This window comes from Antedon mediterranea, chromosome 11 (genome assembly GCF_964355755.1).
Source record: "Antedon mediterranea chromosome 11, ecAntMedi1.1, whole genome shotgun sequence".
Lineage (NCBI taxonomy): Eukaryota > Metazoa > Echinodermata > Crinoidea > Comatulida > Antedonidae > Antedon > Antedon mediterranea.
Window position 1 is genome coordinate 8,532,641 of NC_092680.1, and position 25,469 is coordinate 8,558,109.

The 25,469-nt window shown below is 29.3% G+C and overlaps 1 protein-coding gene across 1 annotated transcript; it reads left to right on the plus strand.

The window, feature by feature from the left end:
* The first annotated feature begins 7,696 nt into the window (after positions 1 to 7,696).
* On the plus strand, positions 7,697 to 22,973 carry LOC140062140 (homeobox protein orthopedia-like). Its single transcript, XM_072108207.1, has 3 exons — positions 7,697 to 7,808; positions 12,272 to 12,525; positions 20,343 to 22,973. The coding sequence occupies exons 1-3, from the start codon at positions 7,703 to 7,705 to the stop codon at positions 20,883 to 20,885; spliced, it is 903 nt and encodes a 300-aa protein (XP_071964308.1). The 5' UTR covers positions 7,697 to 7,702; the 3' UTR covers positions 20,886 to 22,973.
* The last annotated feature ends 2,496 nt before the right edge of the window (positions 22,974 to 25,469 follow it).

The following is a 25,469-nucleotide window of genomic DNA, read 5'->3' on the forward strand; positions in this document are numbered from 1 at the left end:
GGTTAAATAAGTCGTTTGTGTTCAAAGTAAGTCAATCACTATACCAACTTCATAAGGGCTTTTGTAAAAAACTCCACCTTAAATAGTGGTGTTATAATAATTACCGTTTACCACAATACATTCAACAAAGGAGATTTTCCATAATGTCGCGCAATCTAAAATTGAAATTGGAAATAAACCATCTCTAAGTTTGGCATAATAGTTTTAAAAGAAGCACGTTTTTCACTTTTGACAAACTCGCGCAGAATCTATTTAATATTTTTCATTCCCCTCGCCACCGTTCTGCCAGTAAATGAAAACAAATGGTACATGTCGACCATTCATACAACTCTCTAATTTAGATTCCATGTGATTTAACTTGTATAGTGTCAATAGAACCTGACTTATATCGCAGACAGTCGCGTTTATCGCCTGCACTGATTCTCTTACCGCATTGATTTATACGTACTCACTACATTCTTATACAATACTTTAGACTGTGTTCTTTAGTTTATATCGCAGTTTTTCTATTTATTTAATTATAACTAATTGCTGATATTGGTTTTTAACGGCATGAATACGTGAAGTTACATCTATAAAATACGTTAGCTATTTTTAATTGCACATTTAGAAGATAGTATAGGTTAGGTTGTACGGTATAACTAACATCAAGAGTCTGGAAGTTGGAGATTTATTTAGGACATATTCCAATCAATGACAAATGTATAATATCTGCTCATGATATTATAACTTACTTCATATCTATCAATTCAAAGGCAAATTACTGAGAAAAAGAATTACTGAAAGTCGATCGGGACTCGAACTTGGATTTTCTGTTTGTTATGCTGAGGCTGGTAGTACAGTATAACTGATGTATTGCAGATATTATAGTAATGTAATGTTGCCAATACAATTATGTATTATAATAACTATATAATAATATACAATATATAACAATGATTATTCAGTTAACAAAAAAATCCAGTTAATATAAAAAGAAATTCTTCAACACAACTATTTATAATCATGTGATAGAAGAAAAAAAGCTTAATCGAAGCCGCCGGAGACGCTTATTTTAAGGCAAAACAAAGCCCATCACTAGACTACGTGTAATGTTCTTAACAAACTGCCTTGATTAGATATATTAACTTTAGATAAGTCTGATTTAACAATATCAACTTGATTAGTTCTAGTGACAATACATAATGATTTAAATTCTTTCTTTATTGCTGTCAATTTCAGTTCATTTTGTTCATTCCTTGTTGTTTCATGAAGTGCAAGAAACAGTAATGAATACAATTATATATATTGATTGTTATTTGAATTATTAGTGAAATAATACAAAATAACTGATATTTATTTCTTAATAAATTACCAATATTAACAATTAAATAGATAATTCGAATTACTTGTTAATATTAAGGCGATTTCCCTTGGATATTAGACAGTATATAGGGGTGAATATTCAATGATAATTAATTTAAATTAAACTTACAATAATGATACAATGATATTGATAATAATTTATATCGTACTAAATATAAATAAACAATTATAGGCCTAGTATTATAGGAAAAATTGTAGTCAATTAACTCTATAACTCAGTAGTATATGTTAGCTATTGTATACAATTTAAACGATCAAATATATCGAACAAATAGAATATTATAGAAATAGGCCTATAATATATGTTGTAATTGCTATTGATTAGGTTACCAACAGTGGTGTTTCATCCCCTTTGTTGCAAACACAAATAAAATACATAGAGTCTAACCTAACACATGTGTAGATATTATAATACTATTTCGAAATTGTGCAGAAAAATAATTTCTGAATTATTAACTGTATTGTTCAATAAGATTGGTTTATTTAATATTTATATAATATGATGTCTATGTTATAGGTAACAAATGAGTTTAAATACCTATAATGATTTATGAAAATATAAATACTGTAGTTATTTAAATTATTATCATTGTATTGTCATAATGTATGTATAAGTAAAAGTTATATACACCTTTATGAAGAGTATTACATATGAAGAATATAAATATAATGACAAATATAAATTTATTATATAAAATTAAATATGCAAGAAATAAAAGTGGGTGAAATCCCCACAAAAGAGAGAAAAAAGATTGGTTTATTGTATGGCAAAATGATCAGATTAAAAGTGATATTATTGATGTTAAATAAACGGTACTGTTTTCGCACCATTTTTTCTTTAAACTGTGCTTAGTTTTGCAGTTCACGAATATGAATACGAAAACTTTTCAAAAACTGATGTTTTACTTCATTGTTTTCCATTTAATTGACCTTCGTGGTTTATAATTCACACAACTGACGTAAACGCACCAAGTCGGAGAACTGCTCTCAACGATGCACAAATCTCATATTATTCTTTATTAATGTCGCACATTTTTCTTCATTTAAAAACTGTTATCTTAGGCCCTGACAGGGATCTTTTTCTCGACCAATCAGGCGTTAGCTTTGGTGCAAAATATTTGGCATTCAAGTGTATGTTTTCCATATTAATAGCAAAGTGATGCCAATTCGGCAGCATGTAAATGCAAATAAAAGCATAGAATCATCAAACACTAATGAATGACCCGGAGAACGACTCCATATTGCGGTCCTCAATGACTCACAGGAGTGCAATATTGAGACCGATCCTTCTGTTATAAATATTGCCACGCACATAAGTAAGTCGTTTGAAATCAATGTTCAGTTTTGTGAAAGTAATTCAGTATTTGAAAATTGTTAAACAATGTTATCATGTATAGTGTATAAACAGTTGATAAGTAGGCCTATAACCATAACATCTATGAGACGAGACGAGTTTACAAAAAGCTTTTTTACTTTTTACTTTTCCTCTTTTTTATTTATTTCTTGTAGTACCGGTAACTACCATAAACATAACACATTGCAAATGAAAGTCAAAACGATATAAAAATAGAAAGACGTGTAAACAAGTTTTGAACAATTAGAAAAGTTTTAACAAGCTAATTACCCATTATTGTTTTCTTATCGAAAAATTATTATTGAATACTGCCCTCTTCGACATTAAGTATTGCTGTTCATTTTTATAGCATCGTTACCTCTATCACTTTTTTTATATTTTTCAAAAAGGCTTTTGGTATTTTAAAGATGTGTTTACTTTTCAAGTCACATAATAAATAACTTAATTATTAAGTATAATAAAATAAAGTATACTCTCATGTACATATCTCATATTTGAGATAAGAGGACATCTTTTGATTGTTGTTTTATAGTATTGGAGTAGCTCACTGTATTACTATTCTTATTTATAGTTTCTATTTTTAAATGTTTTATTAAATATAAATATATTCTGACATACATTCACATCCCACTAAGAAAGAAACAGACAAGTACAACAATGATATTTGATAACATGCTGCACATAACCAGGTCATCGTCACCATCCTGGGAAAAATACAATTATGGTACCTGACTACTTGTGACTTATGATTTAAATTATTTATAGTGTATTAACAAACAGTAGCCTACAAATTTAACGTGTATGTTTCATGCTGCCTATAATAAGGAAAACTGCCAAATATTCTCATTGGAAAAAGCATATTGGGAACTTGAAATACATACATTTAATATACTTACTTGATGTGATAATCTATTTGTACTTGTATGTACAATTTGATATTCTTTTAATCATACAGTATTTAACTGTTTCAATTTAAATATATATAATTAAGAGATTGTCTTTTAAAATTCAGAACGAATGTCGTGTAACACACTATAATCTCACTTTCAATGAATACATGCTTATGATTTGGAAAAAAACGTTTATTGAACGAAAAAAAAGTCAATCAACATCTAATACAGTATAACTACTATAGCATTCATCAAGAGAATTTGGGCATCGTTACATGACCTTTACAATTTGTTTGGGTAAAATTAATGTTTATAAATTAACTACTGTTCTATACTGTTCTTGTGTTCTACACAACGTTTATGCTTATATTTAATGAGTTATAAAACATAGGCCTATAGTATAATGCTTATAATTTCATTTTTTTGTTTTAGATTGACAATTATTGATTAGCTGTATTGTTCTTGACTTTTATTAGCATTTTAGAGTTTAAATAGTTGAAATATTAATATATTATAACATTAATTAAAACAAAAATTATCTCTTTGAATTGAAGTTAGTAATTAAACAATACAAATGTATCGAATGTGAAACAGGATAAAAAGAACTGGTCGATTGAAAACGAAATCCCGATCAAACTATGTTTCATTAATCTGCGTACATCTGCAATGGGTTTTCTAATTAAATGTATTTGCATTAATAATGCCTTTATTTTCATTAACACACTATTCTTTCTATTAACAGGTTTATTGATTAGTTGTAGCAATATTGAGAGTCTTTATCAGCAATTGCCAATATTCTTTTGTGTATCTTTAGAATTTAATAACTCCTCGAATAAATCAAGGAAATCAGCTTAATAACTTTGAATACGACGAGTAAACAGTAAGTTGGTATCGATTATAGCCGTTAGTTGTAAACACCCTGTTCAATAGACAAATGCAATCAACCATATCATTGCTTATTATTTCCGATTCGGTTTCCAAGGTTACTTTGTTCATCACGTGTGAATACCTGTTGACTTCGATATGCTTAATTAGTACGCAACTTAATTAAAGTTCATTTTGAGAACAAATGATTCTAAAGCTAGTTCTTGTGTTCATTCTTTCTTTGGTTTTAGGTTACCGGATGATTGTAATCCATTTTAAGTATAAAGGCGTATAATAACGTAGGACCTAATCCGTCTAGAAATTGAATAATCATAATATTTAATAAAACAATACCGTAACGGTCCAGGAAAAGTTCTTTTTTTCCTATAGTGTGAATTAATATATTTTATCGTTTGAATTAATTTTACAGTACAACTTTGAAATAAATGTGTTGTGTGTGCTTGTCTTCTCAATGAATGTCCTCCTTTTATTTGAGTAAACATTCGCTATCCTTGGCATCGGGCCTAAATAAAATAATAATATATATATATATATATTATATATTGATAAAAAGTTTGCGGTACACAACGTATATTAGTTCTGAAAAGAACTGTTGAGTTTCAAACAATATATATATATATATATATATATATATATATATATATATATATATATATATATATATATATATATATATATATATATATATATATATATATATATATATATATACAGTATATTTCGATCCCAGTATAGTAGATGGATGGATTTGTCAGATTGTCATTAGATAAATCCTAACGGACTATTGCAAGTCATTTAGATACAAGTCTATAATTCCAAATACAGAAATAGATAGGACTAAGTGTCGATACTCCTACTGAATTATATATGTTATACAATAAATATGCATTCGTGTGTAAAAGAAATAAACATTATATAAAATGTTTTAAAAAATAGAATTCAGTGGTATCCTCCTCCTACTTTTAACTGTGGATCAATGTGTGTTCCGTTTTAAAATTCTAATTTATCTATTTTTGCCACCTATGAAACAAATTATTTATATTGAAGTACGGTGTTTAATTTATTCATGCATTATCCTAAATTAGGACAGTTTACTTTTTATTTGTTGCAACATTATATAATTATATCGTATCTATTTTAATTACCTTTTAAGGGAAACGGAGATAGATAGAAAAAAAGACACGAAAAGAGGATGATTTTATGTTTTCAAAGGCTAAGTGATATATATAGTTCGCCATTCCATGTCTTCAAAACTAATAATATAGAGTATTAGAATATAATAGTAATTAAGTATACTATGAAGAAAGATGATAGAAAGATGATAGAAAGATGATAGAAAGATGATAGAAAGATGATAGAAAGATGATAGAAAGATGATAGAAAGATGATAGAAAGATGATAGAAAGATGATAGAAAGATGATAGAAAGATGATAGAAAGATGATAGAAAGATGATAGAAAGATGATAGAAAGATGATAGAAAGATGATAGAAAGATGATAGAAAGATGATAGAAAGATGATAGAAAGATGATAGAAAGATGATAGACCTATTAATCTGTTTGAAACAATTAAAAACATATTTATTCAATATTTATCTACTATTTTTCTTATTTTTTTCCTTTCTTCCTTTCTTCCTTTCTTTTTTTGTGAAAATGTTTAATATCGTGTTCCCGATGGTTCTTATTTTGTCTTTTTATATTAATTTGCCGTTTTTATGCGTATTTAAATTGTTTATATTTTTTGTGTTTTCACTGATTGTGCGTGTCCGTTTTATAATAGCTTTTATGCGGTATTCTATCCGCAATTCGTTTCAAAACTAGGCTTATGACTTTTCTCAAAACTATGTAATCCTTTTCCAGATTTAAATTGTAAAATATTAGATCTAAATATTTATATATATTTTTGCTTAATTTAACAAATTTTCTTATTCAGATTTTTATTCTTATGTTATTTACTTAATTTTTTGGTTTTTGTTTTTCTTTAACTTTTCTGTTTTTGTTGTATTTTGTGTATTGTATCTGTTCTGAGGGTCCCAAATGATCAGCAACTGCTGGATGGATCACCTCATTAAATATGGTTAAAATAAATAAATAAAGTATTGTCTATATATATATAATAATATTGTTAAACTTCAAATTGTCAAATCGAGTTGAAATAAAGAATATTATTATTGATTATTATTATTATTATTATTGATTATTGTTATTGATTATTATTATTGATTATTATAATTGATTATTATTATTATTTTTACGGTACAACCGGGCAAGAGAAGTTGCATCTTTCCCTGTTACAACAAACTTACTGGTTAAGAAGTTAAGTAGGATTTGCAGATGTTTTTTTTAACTTAATTGTACAGAATACGGTAGTCAATTAATTCGTTAATCTGCATAATATTAAATATATCTATTATATTGCCTATTAAATATATCTATTATATTGCCTATTAAATATATCTATTATATTGCCTATTAAATATATCTATTATATTGCCTATTTATCATCTTACTAGATAATTACACTAAATATAAGAACAATATAATTACAAATCAACATGATTTTTTTAAGGATAAAAGAAATTATGAAATTGCTTTTTTCTTATGTACGTTTTGTATTTAATAATTTTTTTAATAACTTGAAAGATAGTAGGCCAATTAGCATTTTAAAAATCGTGGGAATTGTTTTATTTAAACTTTATTTACATGTTCTTATAATATATAGTCAGCTAGATTAGCATTTTATCTAGGCCTAATTGCAAAAATTAATTACTGCTAATTATGTAACAAACCATTAGATAACTTAACTTAAATACATCTCAACAGGTGGTCCATTGGTAACTTAGTTCTATTAATTTTTAGAACATTCCCTAGAGTCCGTTCACACGGGAAATTTTAATTTTAAATTAAGAGCATGTTCATCAATATTAAATCTCCCTATTGTATCCTTATTACATTCGAACAATAGGTACACAGGCAGGGGGAGAGATAAAGGAAAACTGTGTATTGCTTGCTCTACTAGGAGGCGTGTCTTTAAAGAGACCTAAACATTTTATTTTACGATGCTTTGCGATTGGTTCGTCGCGCGTGTAATAACCGTGACTGACGTAGCGAGTCAACAGGAAGATCTCAATGTGTTTGCTTTATAAAGAAGTCGAGTTTGAAACCTTTACGCATTCTTCTTAATTTTTACTAAATCAGTAAAGATAGACATGGACGACATGGGCGATCTACACCTATCCCCGCATGAGGGTATATTATCTGTCATGAGCGAAACAAGCGATAAGTTACTCGGCTCAGCAACGCTACATAACACAGGTAAGCAAACCTAAAATATTTCCTCTTTTTTCACATCTTCCCACAACCAGGGTAATTATATTGCTATTGCTGTCATCTAATTTACTTTCAATCTTTATCTCTCGGTGGAATATGCCTTAACAAATTAGATTCGATAAATCGAGTTAGGGCAATTATTGCAGTTAACTTTCACTAGAAAGCTGATTAGGCGAGCGGCTGTATTTGGAAGGCACACTGATTAAGATACTAAGAACGTTCAAAGTTTGTCACTTCGTGTTTATACTCCATAGACGTCTGTAGTCTTTACAGAAAATATCTATTTTATCAATATATAACATTTTGAGCTTTTGATTTATATTGTAAATAAAACACGGACAAATAGAAACGGATTTAGATAGAATGTGAATCGTTTTGGGTTTTGTTCAGTAAACGTAAGTTTTCTATTATAAACATACCGTTCTTAATTATGTTCAACTAAAATACTATGATTTTGTGACTTTCTTAGATTATGCTTACATACGTTTATATCGGTATCTTCTCATCATTATTTATATAAATATAACTTCAAAATTTAAAATAATTTGTATAAACGAGCTAACGAATTTCTTATTAATCCGAAAATAAGATTTCATAAAGTAGGCCTACAAGTTCAATTAATTAAACTTCCATTTGTATTTGAATATAATTTTACTATTGTGTAATTGATTTAATAAGGTTAAAAATGGGATTTTTTTTCAGGATAAAGATATTAAACATTATTATTATAATGAAACACTTTAGGCCTAAATTGTGATTATTATTACTGAAACTTCCTAAAACTATAGACGTATTTAATTATGCATTTTAATTTTAAACTTCTTTGTAACACGATTAGATACAATTTAAATTCTATGATATAATAGAAATGGCTCCCAGTTTTAATAATGATTTTCTCAGAAATTTTAGACATATTATAAATAATGTGTTTTTGTTTGTGCGGTACTATAGTTCATTTATCGCTGTGATAGAATGTTTATAATTAGTAGGGTTCAACTTAGAAGGCTATAAGTAAACCTTCCATTCTTCCTACAATTGCCCACTCATCTCAATACATCAACAAAGTAATACAAAATAATATATTAAAATGACTCGTAATTTTAAATTGTATATCTAAATAATATTTCATACTTTTATATTAAGCTTACGGTATCTTGTAAGTACTGTAATATTTTTGTTTTGCTTATTGTAATGGAGTCTACATAGTTAATTTGTTTATATATCTGAAATAAAGAGTAGATAACATTTTGTTTGTAAATATTTATGAAATAAATAGAGGCAATCAAACGTATATATAACATAATTCAATGATCAAATAGCTTCTGCTACGTACATACGTAAGTCAATAATAATCATAATAATATATTATATAACAGATTACATTATAAAATTTAATTTTTTTGTTGCCAAATCTTACAATACATTTTGAAAACGCACTATGAAAATAATTGCACGACAATTTTAAAATTTAACAATCAATAAATGTTACTATACGTCGACATTCAAAATACAAATTATGCTTTAATATTACTACATGGAAATTATTTGGTGATTTTCTATTTATCTTTTATATAAATATAAATTATCATTATTTACTTGTGTTGTGAATCATTTTTATTGATTATTATTAATAATTTGATACAGGAACATGCGCAACCTGTTTGTAGATTTTAGTTTAGACTTTTTTTTAATCGTTTTACAGTAGAATTTAAATATATAGCCTACTGTGATTATTATTTTTTAATATCTTTAGGATTTATTTAATTATTTATGTTTTCCTTTGCCTATATTGATTTTATAATTCATCACATGAATACTTTTATTATATATAATGATACTTAATAACTTATCTCTAAAAACTAGTTAACATGTTTTTTTACTTTTATCGATTTAGTAGTAAGAATATACGATTGCTATTATTCATGATTTAAATTCTTAAACGTCGCTTTACTAAATAATAATAGATTAAATAATTACTATTGTATGGGTTAACTTCTCTATTACAAATACATTATGCTAAATAGATGCTATGACAATATGTTTAGCAAACATTATGTTTAAAGGTTAAAGGATTGTTATTTGCATGCAAAACACGATGAAAGAAAAAACAGTATCGATAGTACTCTACTATCGTATCAGATAATACTATGTTATTTTTACAGTAATTCAGAGACAAGATGAATAGAAATGCAGACGAGAAGTTTATTCGAATGTGAATCATTGAAAGCTATCAAGCAAAAACCTCACCGTCAAAACTCGCCTCCAAGCATTACATTTACATCATAAATGCATCGACTTATTCTATTACATATCTATTATACCTTTCGCCGACATCACTTATTAATGGTATTAATACTATGGGATACAACTATACTATTGCTAATAAATATTATTGAAACAAAGCTAATAATATATCTAAATAGATAAATTAATGTAAAAAAGTTTTTCCTTCCTTGTGAATAATTTACAATTAACGACATTTTTAGTCTACCTCCTTTCACATTATTCAAAACAAAGGCATGAAATCTAAAACTTATTCCACGTATTATTGAAAATAATTTGTAGCAAAAAATCGTTGCTTATTGTTCTTGACACTGTTCAAATTACTTTCAAAATATATAATATATATACAGGAAAGGGTGAAATTCATTCTTCCCCGATAAATATTTAGTCATCATCAATTTGTCAATATTCGTCAGTACGATTCCATTCTGAAAATAACACATCTTTTGGAGATTTTATATAACACAAACTGTACAAGAGAGAGCAAAAACGTTTAATGATAATTACATAGTTTAGGCCTAGCAATTAAAAGAAATGTTTAATAAAACAGCTATTTCAAAGCTGAACAAATCTTTAAAAATAAAATGTCTATTTGATTTTTAGCTTAGAATATGTTGAGTTTTGAAATACTGAATAGATATAGATATATTAAAATAGTAAAACAAAAATACGCAATAGCGTGATTTGTTTTATTAAATGTTTAAATAAACTAAATCAACGTTTGGGAAAACCATAACAAAATGCTAGGTTACTTAGTGGTTTCATTTATTACGGTAAGCCTATGTTAGAAGATATAAATAAAATTAGAAAAAAAAATAATAAGGAATGTCACGTCTGAGGTAGACGAAATAATTTACACCAAATTACTTCAAAGAAATAATAATCATCATTTTAAAACTATTCACACAAAAAGAGACCTTGCTGTCAAATCTAGGTTATTGAAGAGTTACAACAGTGATGATAAAATTCGTGGCTTGAGTGTGTAGCCTCCTAGCTGAATGGCTTAGGCTAGCGGCACTCGAGGGAGCATTTTACTGCAATTAACTAACATCAAAGGGCCATCATCGGCTTATTAATAATCTTATGAGAACAGTACAGCTCTGACTGTGGGCAGGAATTGTCACTGAAACGTCTTGCACAATAACTGTGGTTAATTTAGTTCTTTGGCTGTGCATTTTCAGTGTTTTTACGTATTAATATTTAAGGTAAATGATTGCTGTCCTTACATTGTAACCTACCCTCGGTATTAGTATCTCAACTGAAGATTGCAATTCAGAAACGCATCATCCAGGATATTACAATTGTTTCTGACAATTTCAAATATATCTCTGTATCAATTCAAACTGGACAACTTGTTTATAAGGTTTTTTAAATCGTATAATCGTTTTGATAGAAATCATCTATAGTGTTGATAGGATTGTTGATCCAGAGATAAAACAGCTCTTGGAATTCCAATATTTCGATTATCTTTCCTAATGTTCATTAATTAAGAACAAAGATTTGAAAAAGATGCAATCATACAGATACAGAAGGCTTTATCACGTTGCATCTAATTTAAAAAAACCTAAGGTTTAGCATCATGTCGCTTCTTTTCCTTTCCGAATAATATTCGTGCATAGGATTTACAAATTCGATGCTTGCTTTTCTACTTATTTACATATTTAGGAAATACAACAGTATGTAAGCCCTAGTTTTATCATGATCATTCAATGATAGAGCTTATTATACATATTCATTCTGTGTATTTAAGGAAAATGAATGTCAAATAACGAGACGAGACTGCACAAGTATCAGCCTGTATATCAGTATCAGCCTGTTTGTCAATATTACATTTTGACGCCACCCACAAACAATGGGTTTTAATCATTTAAAACCCATTTATTTATTTTTATTAATGTTTACAAAATATTATTATCATGAATGAATAATTGATACATAGGATATTATTTTATATTTCATTTGTTGTTTTTTTTTTTAAATAAAATACCGTAACAAATACAATTGTTATTGTTCCATTTATTCACAGCCATTATGATTCACTATTTTATAAATTTATAATTCTAACTGAAAAGTGTGTATAAACAAATACATTTTTTACAAAATACAATATCTATAAATACGACATGTCAAAATAGATATAATTTCATATTTTAATATCTTTCTAGGCCAAAAGCATGATATTCACCAAACCAGTGACGGGACGAAACCCAGTTCCACAGACCACCACAATGGTTCTATCGTCACCAGGGTATCCACAACTGAGGACGATAAACCGCTAAAACAGAAGCGGCATCGAACGCGTTTTACCCCAGCGCAGTTGAACGAACTGGAACGAAATTTCGCAAAGACACACTATCCAGATATATTTATGCGAGAGGAGATAGCGATGCGAGTCGGACTAACAGAGTCTAGGGTACAGGTACGTGTGTACAATATTAAATTGATGTTAAATCAAATACCTTTGGAGTTCAACGACGTTTATCATCCATTTTAAAATTGCTTGACAGATCGGCGGTAAACATAAATGATATGCTAAACTATTACGGTATTCAGTAGAAAATCTCTATCTTTTTTTTTTCACTGTCTATACTTAAAACTATGTGTGTAGTCTATAACTGACATTGTTAGTTTTAGAGGTAGGTTAAAGATAAACTACAGTAGATACATCCTTATACGTTAAAATGTTACTGAAAATTAAATAGATAAAAACGACATTGTATTTCTTAGGACATAGAAAACAGTTAGAGTTAAGTTTATTTATTTAGCAATTCAATTACAATCGTAAGTTGTATGTTTTTATAAACATACAACATTAAGAAAGAAATACTTTGTTTGCAGTATATTTATGTTGAATAGACAAGATTGAAGTAGGCTTATACAAAAACGTACGAGTAATTGAATATTTGATCTGGCTGTACTCAAACATCTATCCCAGAAATTCTAAAATTCAATCAATATTTACATTAAATCTAATAGGCCTACATTTAAACAATACCAACGAATGTCGGACGTAGAGCAAGGCAAAAACCTAGTCTATTAATTATTATTAACACAAATACAGTATTTACTTTTAAAAAGGATACAAATTGCCCCATTACGTGACATTACCACATGGGTCATTTCGAAACAATATGAAAACGTTTATTTAGTTGTCTTTTTTTTGTCATGTACATAGTTTTGAGTCGTTTTCATTCCTTTCATACGATACGCATGTTTAATTAGATTCACGGGTAGACAATAGGTAGCCTAATGAATCCAATCTCTTAGTACACAACATCATGAACTCTATTAAAAATTCTGTTATTCTGAAACGTTTATACATTCGTCTTCAATCAATCGTTTCAGATACACTATAATTGATTACTGCTCCTATTAAGTCGGAGAGACCTCTTAATAAAGATAATACAATTATTATCATAATTCCTCAATTATTGTCACGTGTTTAAAAGATGGATGCAATGAATATACAGAAGATTACACAAATTAACAACAATAGCATTGGCACAATAGACTCTATACATTTGACTGACGCATTTATCTATATCAAATATTATGCAACTATCAAACAATAGATCATTAATTATTAATAATATTCCACGTGTCTTTTAAAAGTTGTTGTTCTATCATTGTTCAGTGTATGGGCCAATTATCTGAGACAACTGAATTAATAATCAAATAACAATAAGGATTAGGTGCCTCTTGATTTTGTTCACTAAATTAATTTGCATAAATAATTATTCTTCTTTTATCAATTAGAGACCAATACGTCATACAATAGTTACAATCGTTAGTAAGCTTAAAATCAAAATCAAAATCTTTATTATTTTATTCACGAAATTATAAAATATGAAAGTACAAAATATAAAACTCGTTCACCATAAAATAAAGGTGTTCTTCCACAAGTTCGTGATAGTTAATATAATATATACAAAATACATTTTGTACTAATTTATTTTTATTTCTTTTGCATAACTTAAATTTCTATAGTAATTCCAAGTTTGATAGGAGCCTATAGTAACACAAAATAAAAACTACCGGTCACAAGGCCCGGTCTCCCTCGGTTGCAATTATTTGAGGTATATGAATGTGTCAGTGAAACTAAACTATTTAGTCATTATTTTAATAAATTAAATTAATAAATTTAAATACAATACAATGTTCCACAATTTCAAAACGTTTATTTTCTTGTGTTACTAAATAAGATGATATGTTTAAATAAATATGCCTACATATAATAATAAATCGTGCAGTTAATTACAAATAAATACAAACCACATCAATTCTCAACTTTAACTTATCAACCATTTGATATAGTTATTGTATATAATTACAATATTTAAAAATTAAAATGAAATTGAACAAATATAATTAAAAACATAAATAAAAACTGTCTGTCAAAAGTTCAACAGGCAACTGTTGATACGGTTGAAGTCATGATCCGCTAACTGCATCATTTCATGGCCTATTGTTATTTACACAAAGCAAGAATCTGTCGATATCGGCTCCAAGAAAAACGGATACGAAGTCAATGAAACGGCCGTCAAGCACAGCTTCTGTAATACACCTACCGCTAGCAGCAAAAAAATGTATCGATTCGGCACGTGTGCCACGCGCCCGAGATTAAAATCACAATCAGGAACTCCCGTGACTGGGTTTATTCGGACTCGTCTTATTTGTGTCGAGACTTCTTGTAATTAAGTCATTGATAGCTATACCTCTGTATCGTGTGCCGTGTGTATTGTTTGTGAAGTGCCCAGGCATAACTTAATTTATTACTTGAGATATGATACTCGAAGACATGCGAACGACGAATAGACTATATTCACGTTACGTATTATCATAAACTTTCGGTAATATTAAGTTTGTTGAAGTCAAGCTTCGGCTGTTGGCAAATAACACGACCTTTGACTATGGTTAATTACTGTATTATGTGGTATGGTGTTTATCATCGTAATAATGTTGATGAAGATGGCTCGAGAAATGATGGTGCACAATACTGATAAAGATGTGGTTCTTTGTATTCATTGATCTATATACTTTATACGGTATCATCGGTAAATTCTGTAAGACACCTTTGATGCCTGTATCATAGGTGATAGGCTTAAACTTGGCCCACATCCAGGCACATGTGATAAGCCTATGTTATGCCTATACTGTCTTCCGTCTTTCAGAATTTGCCTGATACTTGACATTATAATGCCTGATGATGATGATGATTATGATGATGTTAAAGATAATGATGATTATGATAAGGATAATTTTTCCAAACGTTCATAAACAATAAAGCATAAATCAGTTATCAATCACGAATATAGTATTGTCTTACTATACAACGGCTTACGAGAATCTCTTTCACATTATCTGTTTTGGTAGCTATCGGTCAGTGGATAGCGCATTATTTATTAATAATGGTCCCTAATGCATGTTTATCCCAGGCAAAGGGATTTATACGAGAAAGCGAGTAAGAAGCGTGCGTTTTCTTAATTGGAAAAGTGGCGAAATAAAAGGTCGTAATACATCACGCACAAGATGACTTTAACAATAAGCTATATACAAGTCTTTATAGACTATTGTATGCATCCGGTTAAGACCATTATCGTCGTTAAAATCTCTTACGTTTATTACTGATATTTTTTGATTTATGGAAATATCAATACTTAATCGCACAATTATAATATGAATGATATTGCATTTTCAAATGAAATTGATTAACACAATAAAATAAAACAATTATTTCAATCATTGCTGATAAAATAAATGTAGGCCTATCATTTTAAATGTTATAATGTAAACTTAAAATATTATTATAATTAAATATTAATATTGCAGTTGTCTATTGAAAAATATGTCGGGTCTTCCAAATTATGTAAAGTTGTATTTATACAGATAAGGAAGAAACTTTAAACCACCCACGTTTTTATTATAATCATCATCATCTATCTATTTTATTGTTATCATCATCAGTACATTGACATTAGCATACACCGGAAATATAATCACTTCTTTTCATTTTTTAACAAATAGATCTATTAAATTTAATATCCGACTTAAATTATAATATATATAAAAACAATTTTCAATATTTGTGTTATGATTACTATAAGCTCCTACAACTTAATCCATATAATTTTTACTGTTTTATTTTCTTTCACGTAATGTTGTTTAAAATCAAACTAAAATTGTGTATATTTCCTCTAATTCGAATGCTCTTTCGTGTAATTAGTTTCTTTGATTTACCGCCAATTTTCGTCGACAGTATTCGTCCGAAGAAGTCAATTAAAGAACACAGAGAGTAAAAAGCTAGGCGTACAATACTCAAAAACAAGCAAATACCTTCATAATCCGCCCGAAATGGAAGCCGTAAAGACGACGTATCACAATAATTAAGACCTGACCTCTCCTAATCATCTAGTAAAAGTGACTCAATGTTATATACTTTAATTTACTTTATTGGTTCACATTGCAATTGTTTTCGTTCATTGGTTTCATTTTGTAGTGTATTAGTTGTGTGATTTTGTGATTACCTGATAATTTACATTTGCCATAACACATTAAACAGGACGATGACTTGAAGCTGAAGCTGTGAACTAAGTTAAATACTTTTTAGTTTTTTCTATGAAATCATATTTTTTTTATTGATGATTTAAAGTAAAAGATGAAGTTGAATTTGGTGATTTATTTGTAAGTGTGTATAGTACTTCGTTACGGCGGCGTTATGGAAATCAAAAGATTATACTGGTTCTTTCAGTTGGCGGCGCACTTTACGTATAACAGGCAGACCTACAAAAGATTTAACGCGTACTGTGTCTGTTTCAAATAATGTTCGTTTTACAAATATTTGATTGATTGATTGCATTTTAACGGGGTTTTCTACCGTTCAGTTGGAATGTAATGAGGATAGTGAAAAAGTCACCAAGCTATTTTAGTTTATTATTTTATTGAACAAATATAAATAAATGGAAACATTTTTTTATCGTCTAATCTAGTACGGTAATTGAAAACAAATTTAATTTTATCAAAAGAATTACAGTGAATATTTTTTTCTTCAAAATAATTTTTAGGCCTAGTTTTGATTGTGTTTACCTTAGTTAGGCCTACCGTAAATTTCTTTATTTTGTCATATTCGAGGTATACAAGGAGATATGTTACATTCCATAATCCCTGATTCGATATTGCTGAATCAAATTAACATTTAAACAAGTATAAAATATTAAAGCGTTAATAATAACTGAATATAAGATAAAACAATTTATTTTCTAATATTTTGAGGTAACAACATTTTATATAATTATTATTTTTAGCGGATAATAAATTAGATATTATATTTATCTTGGTTATTCACCGTATAACCTATATTGATAGAACGGTTATCTTCAATATCGTGAATTAACACCGTTAGCTAATTATGTATGTATACTTGTTTTATTCATTCCGATGATCGTTTACCGATATTCACCCGATGGGCTTCTCTGTTTTATCATATTAACGACTACAGCGATTTAAAACAACCCTATGCATGACATATATATTATCCGCGAACAATTATTCATAAGCATCATTCCATATTAAAATATGTTATATATTAATATATATTTGATTAACTATAATCAATATAATAGACTGACAATATTGACATTATAAATCAATCAAATATTTTGTAACTTAAAATTATTTTACGTGGACTCAAAGAAATAAAATGTGAATATTGAAATGTAAGGCAATTGTTTCATCTCCACAAAAGATTACATTTTGTAGGGAAATTATCATAGGGAAATTCAGTAATCGTGTGTATCACAGGTGATGCCTGTATCATGGAAGATTAGATTATGGTTTAGAGAGTCTATGATACAGACGTCGCATGTATTTATGTGACGGATTGAATCAAAGTTCTATCCTAAATTCTGGGAAATCTGATACAGTACCAAAGGTTTATAAAGTCTGTTACTCCATGGTCTGTATGAGGTAATTAATGCGGTCATAATTTAAATAATTAATTACTGTAAATAAAGATATCATTTGTACTAAAACCTACTAAATATTATTATTGTAATTATTATTAATCATAATCTTATCGTAATCATCATTAAAAACAACTTGTTATTATTAGTATTATATATTATAATTAACTCTTATATAACACGCTGGTAAGTATTACAGAATTAAGTCTATAGCCTAACAATTTTATAAAAACAAATGTCAGTTCGTTGAATTCGCAAAGTCGCTGAACGAAACAAAATAGTTTTAGTAATAACATAGGTTATGTTAATAATCTTTGACAACATTGTAAGAAAAAATGTGTTGTGATTTTAAACTGCAATTATAGACGTGAGATAGCTTTAAAATATTAAAAACATTCGTTAATTCAAAACCCAACTGCGATTTTATTCGATGTCTGTTTTCATAAATGTTTATTTATTTCGTTTACAACAATTTCTGGTAATTTGTCTTTCCTCTCTACGAGTTTGCTCGATTCTGTATTCTTTTAGACACTTGTGTAATCTAATGGCTGCAATGCGATTAACCCCCTCGTTTTGTTTGTCCGTACTGCAAATGAATGGCGAAATGTTTGCCGGTGATTATCACACTGTCGTTAGTGAAATCACCAACGTCTGTTTGCAGTATTTGACTTCATCAAATTCATCTACGGAATCGTCTTCATTAATGCCGAGGACATTAAGTTAAGACGTTGGGACGAGATTGAATAGCCAACGAATACCCCGCGGTAGTACTCTACTGGTTTGAGCATTAGCAAGTATTTTATCAACGCAGCTAGGATTTCATGATTTTTGACAGTGATGTATCAAGCTAAGAAGCGTTAGGGAGTTGACTAACGTACACCATCCCATAGTACACGTAACACGCTATCAGGCCCGAGGATTACAACTCAAAGACCTTACAAATAGGCCTAATATAAACCAATGCTAGATAGTAATTTCAAAGCCATCATACATCTCGCTGATAGGAATGTACGCATTTTCCTATTTCCCTTTTCACAGTCGATTGCGTTCGCTGACAGGTCTATCTAATTGCATCAAATTTATTCACTTATTTAATACCTACTACGATTATGGACTGAAAGCAGGGTAAAGACAGCGAACATGCCCCTCGGGCGCTTATAGTGAACAATGATATTTTTTCCCAAAATACGTATGCATCTTATCTATATCATGTTCTAAAATTCAAATCACGTCTATACATTTAGAAAAAAATGACTCCGTGAACACATCAGAAACGTTTGTCGCATTTAGATTTTAAAATGCAATACATCTTTGTTAAATATAACCTTTTATTTCATTAACACGAATTTAAATTCGTTGAATGTTAAATTGTACCGAAAACATGATGTTTGCTCAATACACTCAATACCTCCTACAATGATTAATTCTCCGTGAAAATTAACCTCCTTTAAACGTGAAACGCATTATTGCCAACAAGATGGAAGTCGTCGTTAAACTTTGAATTGTTATAGATTTAGAATACGTAGGAAATGACAGAAAGATGAAAAGCTAAGAGAGTTACGAGATGTCATTATGCGCCACATTAAGATAAGATACGTCGTCTGTTATGATTAAGCCAGGCGGGTTTATTCTCCCATCCGCCTGCTAAGACAGCGCCAACCACTAGACTATTGCAGTTACGCGTTAACATACATCCACTGACTTGATTCATTGTGCTATGAATCGATACGGTTAAATCTTACTTAATGTATATTCTCGGTCATTAATTATTTAAATGTTGTCTTAATTATCTATTTTTATCCGTATTCTCGTAGAATTGGCATCATCATCGAATGCATTGTATTTGATTTACAGACTAATACACTTTACGCTTTAGGCATATCTTATGAAAAATTTCATTTGAATAAAATCATATATCTCGACGGTAGGAAATAAGAAATCCCATTTTAAAATATTTTTAAAAGGTGACGATACCTAATAATTGTGGTAATTATATATTAATTTAGCTTATTATTACTGATATTTATTATGGTTTTTTTAAACTACAACTAATAATATATGATCAATTAAATTCAGACCAGACAGTACAGTACAGTTAAGTGATCAGAGAGATCTAATAACTATTTCCTAAAATTATACGTACAAATACCCATTCCATTAATTAGGTGTCATATTGGCTAAATTATAATTAACAGAATATTCATTTCTAAATAGTCAATGATAAAAAAGGATCAATACACAATTATTATTATTTACAATGATACATTGTTTTTTACAGGTATGGTTTCAAAACAGACGTGCCAAGTGGAAGAAACGAAAGAAGACCACCAATGTATTTAGGACAACTGGAGGACTAATGCCTTCACATGGACTACCACAATTCCCCTCACCAATGTCAGATTCATTCTGCAACTTTCACACAACCGATGCTCGATGGCCGGTGATGTCATCAATGACGTCACAAATGGGTAGTACGCCACCTCTTGCCCTACCCCCGACTTTACCCCGTCAGACATTGGGCCAGTCATTATCCCAGCCCGGTTGCGCACCACATTTAGGACAGGGCTCACCGTTATCAGGATCGCTCTCAATGGGTGGAAACAGTGCAATGCAATCGATGTATCAAACCCCCTTCCCAGGGGTATCGTCTGCTAGTTGTCTATCAAATTCCTCACCTACGGGTACGAATACGACGGTATTTGCCGGTGACATGTCATGTGGGTCTCAAGAGGCTGATATGTGGCGTGGAACGAGTATAGCAGCACTTCGTAGAAAAGCACTAGAGCATCACGCTGCTTCTATAAACGGGATATTTCGATGAGGCAATCGATATAGTAAAGAACACATCAAATAAAGATCCTCGTGAAAGCCGGAAACCTCCACGAACTTGATACGAGAGATACATATTATTTGCCTGTATTTGCTGCTAGGCACACGTTTGTATATACTCCTGTTGTACTTTACATTTTAAAGATGAGATGTTGAACGGCGCAAAGTGGTCTTGTTAAATAATTGAAGGAGACAATTCAAGGGGCACTTCAACTCAAAGTACCTACTCAAAGAAGAAAGCACCACAAGCTCGTAGAAACACAAGACAACTATAGAAATAACCCTGTTGTATCTTTCTAAACGTAAATGTCATTAAGTCGTCGACTATTAAACACACAGGTAATCTCATTACTATTTGCTTTGGAATTCTCAATGTGTCAGTATAGTGTCTTAAAACAAATAATTCGATGATATAATTTAATATAATTATGTTAAGATACCTTTGAAAAAAGAAAAATTCCCGTCGCAAATTGGTCGGTGGCGTTCTTTCTAAACCTAAACAGATGCCTACGTCAAATGTTAAAGAAACAACACGAAATGTGTATTTTAATGTCAGTTATCAATTAATTGGTTGTTTGGACTATCAATGTATATAGTGTGAAAAATTGTTTTCTAAAACTTGTTTATATAATGATGAAATCGGGCATACTGATCAAAAGTAAGTAAGGCCTACGAACTATGATCAAATTAGACTACATTTATTAAACTGACAAGTGACGTCACTCAGTATAAATCATGGCACTGCTCAAAGTAAAACATGGTTATGTGAATTTTAATCTTTTTTTGTCACTTCCATGCAAAGTAAGACTAATTAAAATTAACCTAATGAATTTAAATTCACTTCAGGGAACGGTAAATTAATTGTTAATACTGATTTCAACACTCAGTAAAGATGTTGAAAGCATGTTTACATACACATGCGTATACAAAAGAGCTGATCAAGTGTTTAGAAATCTTGTTCAGTAGCCTATAGCTATAGCTACAGGATTTGCATTTAGAATAATGTATATTATACTGTATCTAGGCAAATCTGTAATACGGGGTCACATGTATCTCATGTGAAGTTTTATAAGTCACATTATTAGTCATATGTGACTGTACTGAAATCTTTAAAAAACAATTCCATGATGTTCACACTGTGTTGTGGTATAGCATGATAATAGAGTGAATTTGCGTTAAATGTATAAAAATTATTTTTCCTGTAGGCTACAAAGGAACATCTAAGATAACATCCTCTCTTAGTAGATTTTCTGTCCTTTACATTATGTTACTGAAAATGTATTGTTAATGATTGCTAATTTAAACCATGACATTCCAAAATTATATGTTTTATTGATAAAGCTAGGCCGTTTTCTTCTGATATTTATTATGTACAAAATTAAAGATTTATTTATAAATGTGTTTTTGTTACAATGTCCTAGAATAAATTTTATTTTGTTCTGATTTTATCTTTGATACAAATCGATCGCTAACGTACAGTATTATACGTGTTTTCTTGCCGCCGGGAAAAATTGCAATTTCAAAACCGTTTAATGATTTTGTGTTGAATTTTGAGCACTTATTGTAGTGACGATAAGTATAACTGAAAGCGGTTAAATATTGGGCTTGAATTTTAAATGTGTAAGTGTTTTAACGAATGCTAAAGGCCCAATAGCAGCAGCTTACATGTGTCATCGTACTAATAGTTCCTGTTATGAGTTATTTTAGATGATATGCTAATTATATCAAACTTTGACTTTTTATTGGTCAAGACTGACCACCTGATACCTAATTACAAATCTATTGGTACATTAAGCTCACATGTATTAACAGTTTGCTCGTCACGTACTGCCTTATATGGTAGTAGTTGTTACAATCATGTTCAAATGATCATGTAGCATTTTCCATGTTTTAGATTCCGTAATGTTATAAGTGTAACGGTTCAATAGGTTTGTATTAAACTATCTTTCTCTTCAATATATGAATTGTGTGGGGTTTTTTTTGTACGACATTTCTAACAGAATGTCTCATTTTCATATATTTCTGTCTTATTTTAAATGTAAATCGAATTGGGCAAAACAGGAACTAAAATACCAATATTCTGAAGCTGAAATAAACAAAAAATAATCTTGGTTGATTATAATATAATAAATAACTGGTAGTTTGCATATTTATCAATAATTGTTGATCAAAAAAAAATATAAGAAAATCAAATCATTATAAAACATTTTACACACAAATAACTCATAAGACAAAGATTACAATTATCACTGATGATAATAATGTTAATAACAACAATAAAACACTGCAACAATGTCAAATAATATTTTATAATAATAATAATCTGAATATCATTAATTATAAAAAAAATATTGATTGTAATAGTTTAATAACATATTAACTATTTCCTAAATAATAATTCACATAATTTTAATTATTTGCAAGTTATTGCAATCATAACAATAATTATTGTGAGCATTATCAATAAGAGTCGTTGCGATTAAAATCTGTCGGTCGCTAAACTGATTCATAACGAATTTAAATATTGTATAGTATGAAAATAAGTAAATCAAATATTATTAGGCCTGCATCCATTAATTTGTTATTTTATCGCGTCTATTTCGTATTACAATGCTTTCCGAAAATTATATGGTAGCTTACGGCGAGAGAATGATTCCTTTAAGGCGAGTGGCCATTTAAGATAGCTACTGATCTACCTAATGAACGTTCTTACAAAACGTTTATCAAAAGAATGGATATAGATTGAAGTGATTTTTTTTATGTGGTAATCTACACAATAATCAGCATGAATATTAAATAGGTTTACATCAATTGAATTTGGAGTGAGGTCGATAATTGAAAAACTGAACAGTTTTCTAGCATATAATTTATTTTATTTATTTAATTACTTATTTGACCGTTTAATTACGATGATGATAATGAATGCTTACGGTATTCCACTGAAGAGTGAATATGACGTGATCATAATTAATTGAATTTGTTTAGATTCAACCTGTTAGTGGCGGTTTCATCGCTGTTGGTTGACAACTGAATAAAATAAAAAATAAAAAATAATGAAGAAGGCAGTTCGTGTGAATTCGGTGAAAATGATGAAATGCAAGGTCTTGATGACTTTGTTGTTATTACCATACTAAGAAAAACATATAGGCAAAATAATATAGTATTATTAAAAATTATATTCTATACCGTTCACCACAATCAAATTGGTACTAAATAAGAAAAATAATTAGTCGTGGAATTCATATTTTTAACACATTTAACATTTTTTAAAGGTCACAAAAGAAAGTCCAATGTACGTCACCTAAGTATACTTCTTCATAAGTTATACTGCTGTTGGTGACATGGGCGATAGTTGGTCATCCTAGTACCGTTTTAATTTCTTGAAAACACCTCTTGGCGTATGCTAGTAACAAATGGGGAAATATACCTTGTGGTGTAGATAAATTTAAAGATCATCAACATTCATTTAATCAAACGTATAATTCCAAATAAAATTGAATGTCATAAAAAAGTAATTTTATAGTTCATAAACTTGTATTTTAATTAGTTAATAAAATTATTATATTAAATACAACAATACTGTTTTTGTCTCCTAAGAAACCCGAGCATGAAACGCGATTCTAAACTCATACTACTGACAATATTATATTAATTAGATATCCTTTGTATACACAAAACATACTGTGATTCGATATTAAAATTTAATAAATTCGTTTAACCCTAAATTAGCCAGGTATATCGAATGTACCGCGCTGTTCAGCGTGGGTTCATTGATAGATAAGAGTGTTGAGTAAGATTCATAGAGATATAATATCTCTGGTGCAATAGTCTGCCTTTGTTACTACTTTTAGCCGCCAACGTCATGGACTGAACGTCTACGCGATATGTCGCATGACTATTGATATTCCGCGTGTCATAACCTATTTTAATTGATGTTGAACACTTTTCTATATTGTTCCAATTCTTTCTTAATTTGACCGTTATTTTGAAATGATATTACTATACCATCTAATCGAACCAACAATGAAGAAACTGACTTTCAGAAGTACCTATAGATTCTTTTCAAATTAGTCTGTTGGCACAGAATAAAGTGAAAGGTAAACGCCATTGTGTGTCTAACATTATTCATATTTTATCAAATTAAACTAGTCTTTCATTGTGCTAGCATGACTTCTTTCCAATAAAGGAGGACAAAATTGCATTTTTAATGATAATAATTATTTCATATTAGATACCAACTAATAAATCAATTTAAGTAAAAATTCAACGGCGAATTATAAACATATATTTATAATTGTCTTAATACTTATTATTTATTAATTCAGTTCTTTAGGAAGTACAACGTCTATATGTTATCATCACTTTCATCTAAACTAATTATTGATAGACAGAGATACAGACGAGTTCGAGTTGCGACGAGATACGACCTGACGTCATGTTAATGTATTGTGCGCATGTGAGTTTCGTGGGGCAACTCTACGTCAAAATGCATACAAAAATATACATTCAACCTTTATATTATTGAATGCACGATAGTTGCAAAAGTCTTCTAACATCCTCCAACTATTATAAATAA

Excerpts from the sequence above, each read along its gene's own strand:
- LOC140062140 (XM_072108207.1), top strand. The coding sequence starts at position 7,703 with ATGGACGACATGGGCGATCTACACCTATCCCCGCATGAGGGTATATTA. Across the intron at positions 7,809-12,271 it reads AGCAACGCTACATAACACAG|GCCAAAAGCATGATATTCAC; the intron begins GTAAGCAAACCT and ends ATATCTTTCTAG. Across the intron at positions 12,526-20,342 it reads TAACAGAGTCTAGGGTACAG|GTATGGTTTCAAAACAGACG; the intron begins GTACGTGTGTAC and ends TGTTTTTTACAG.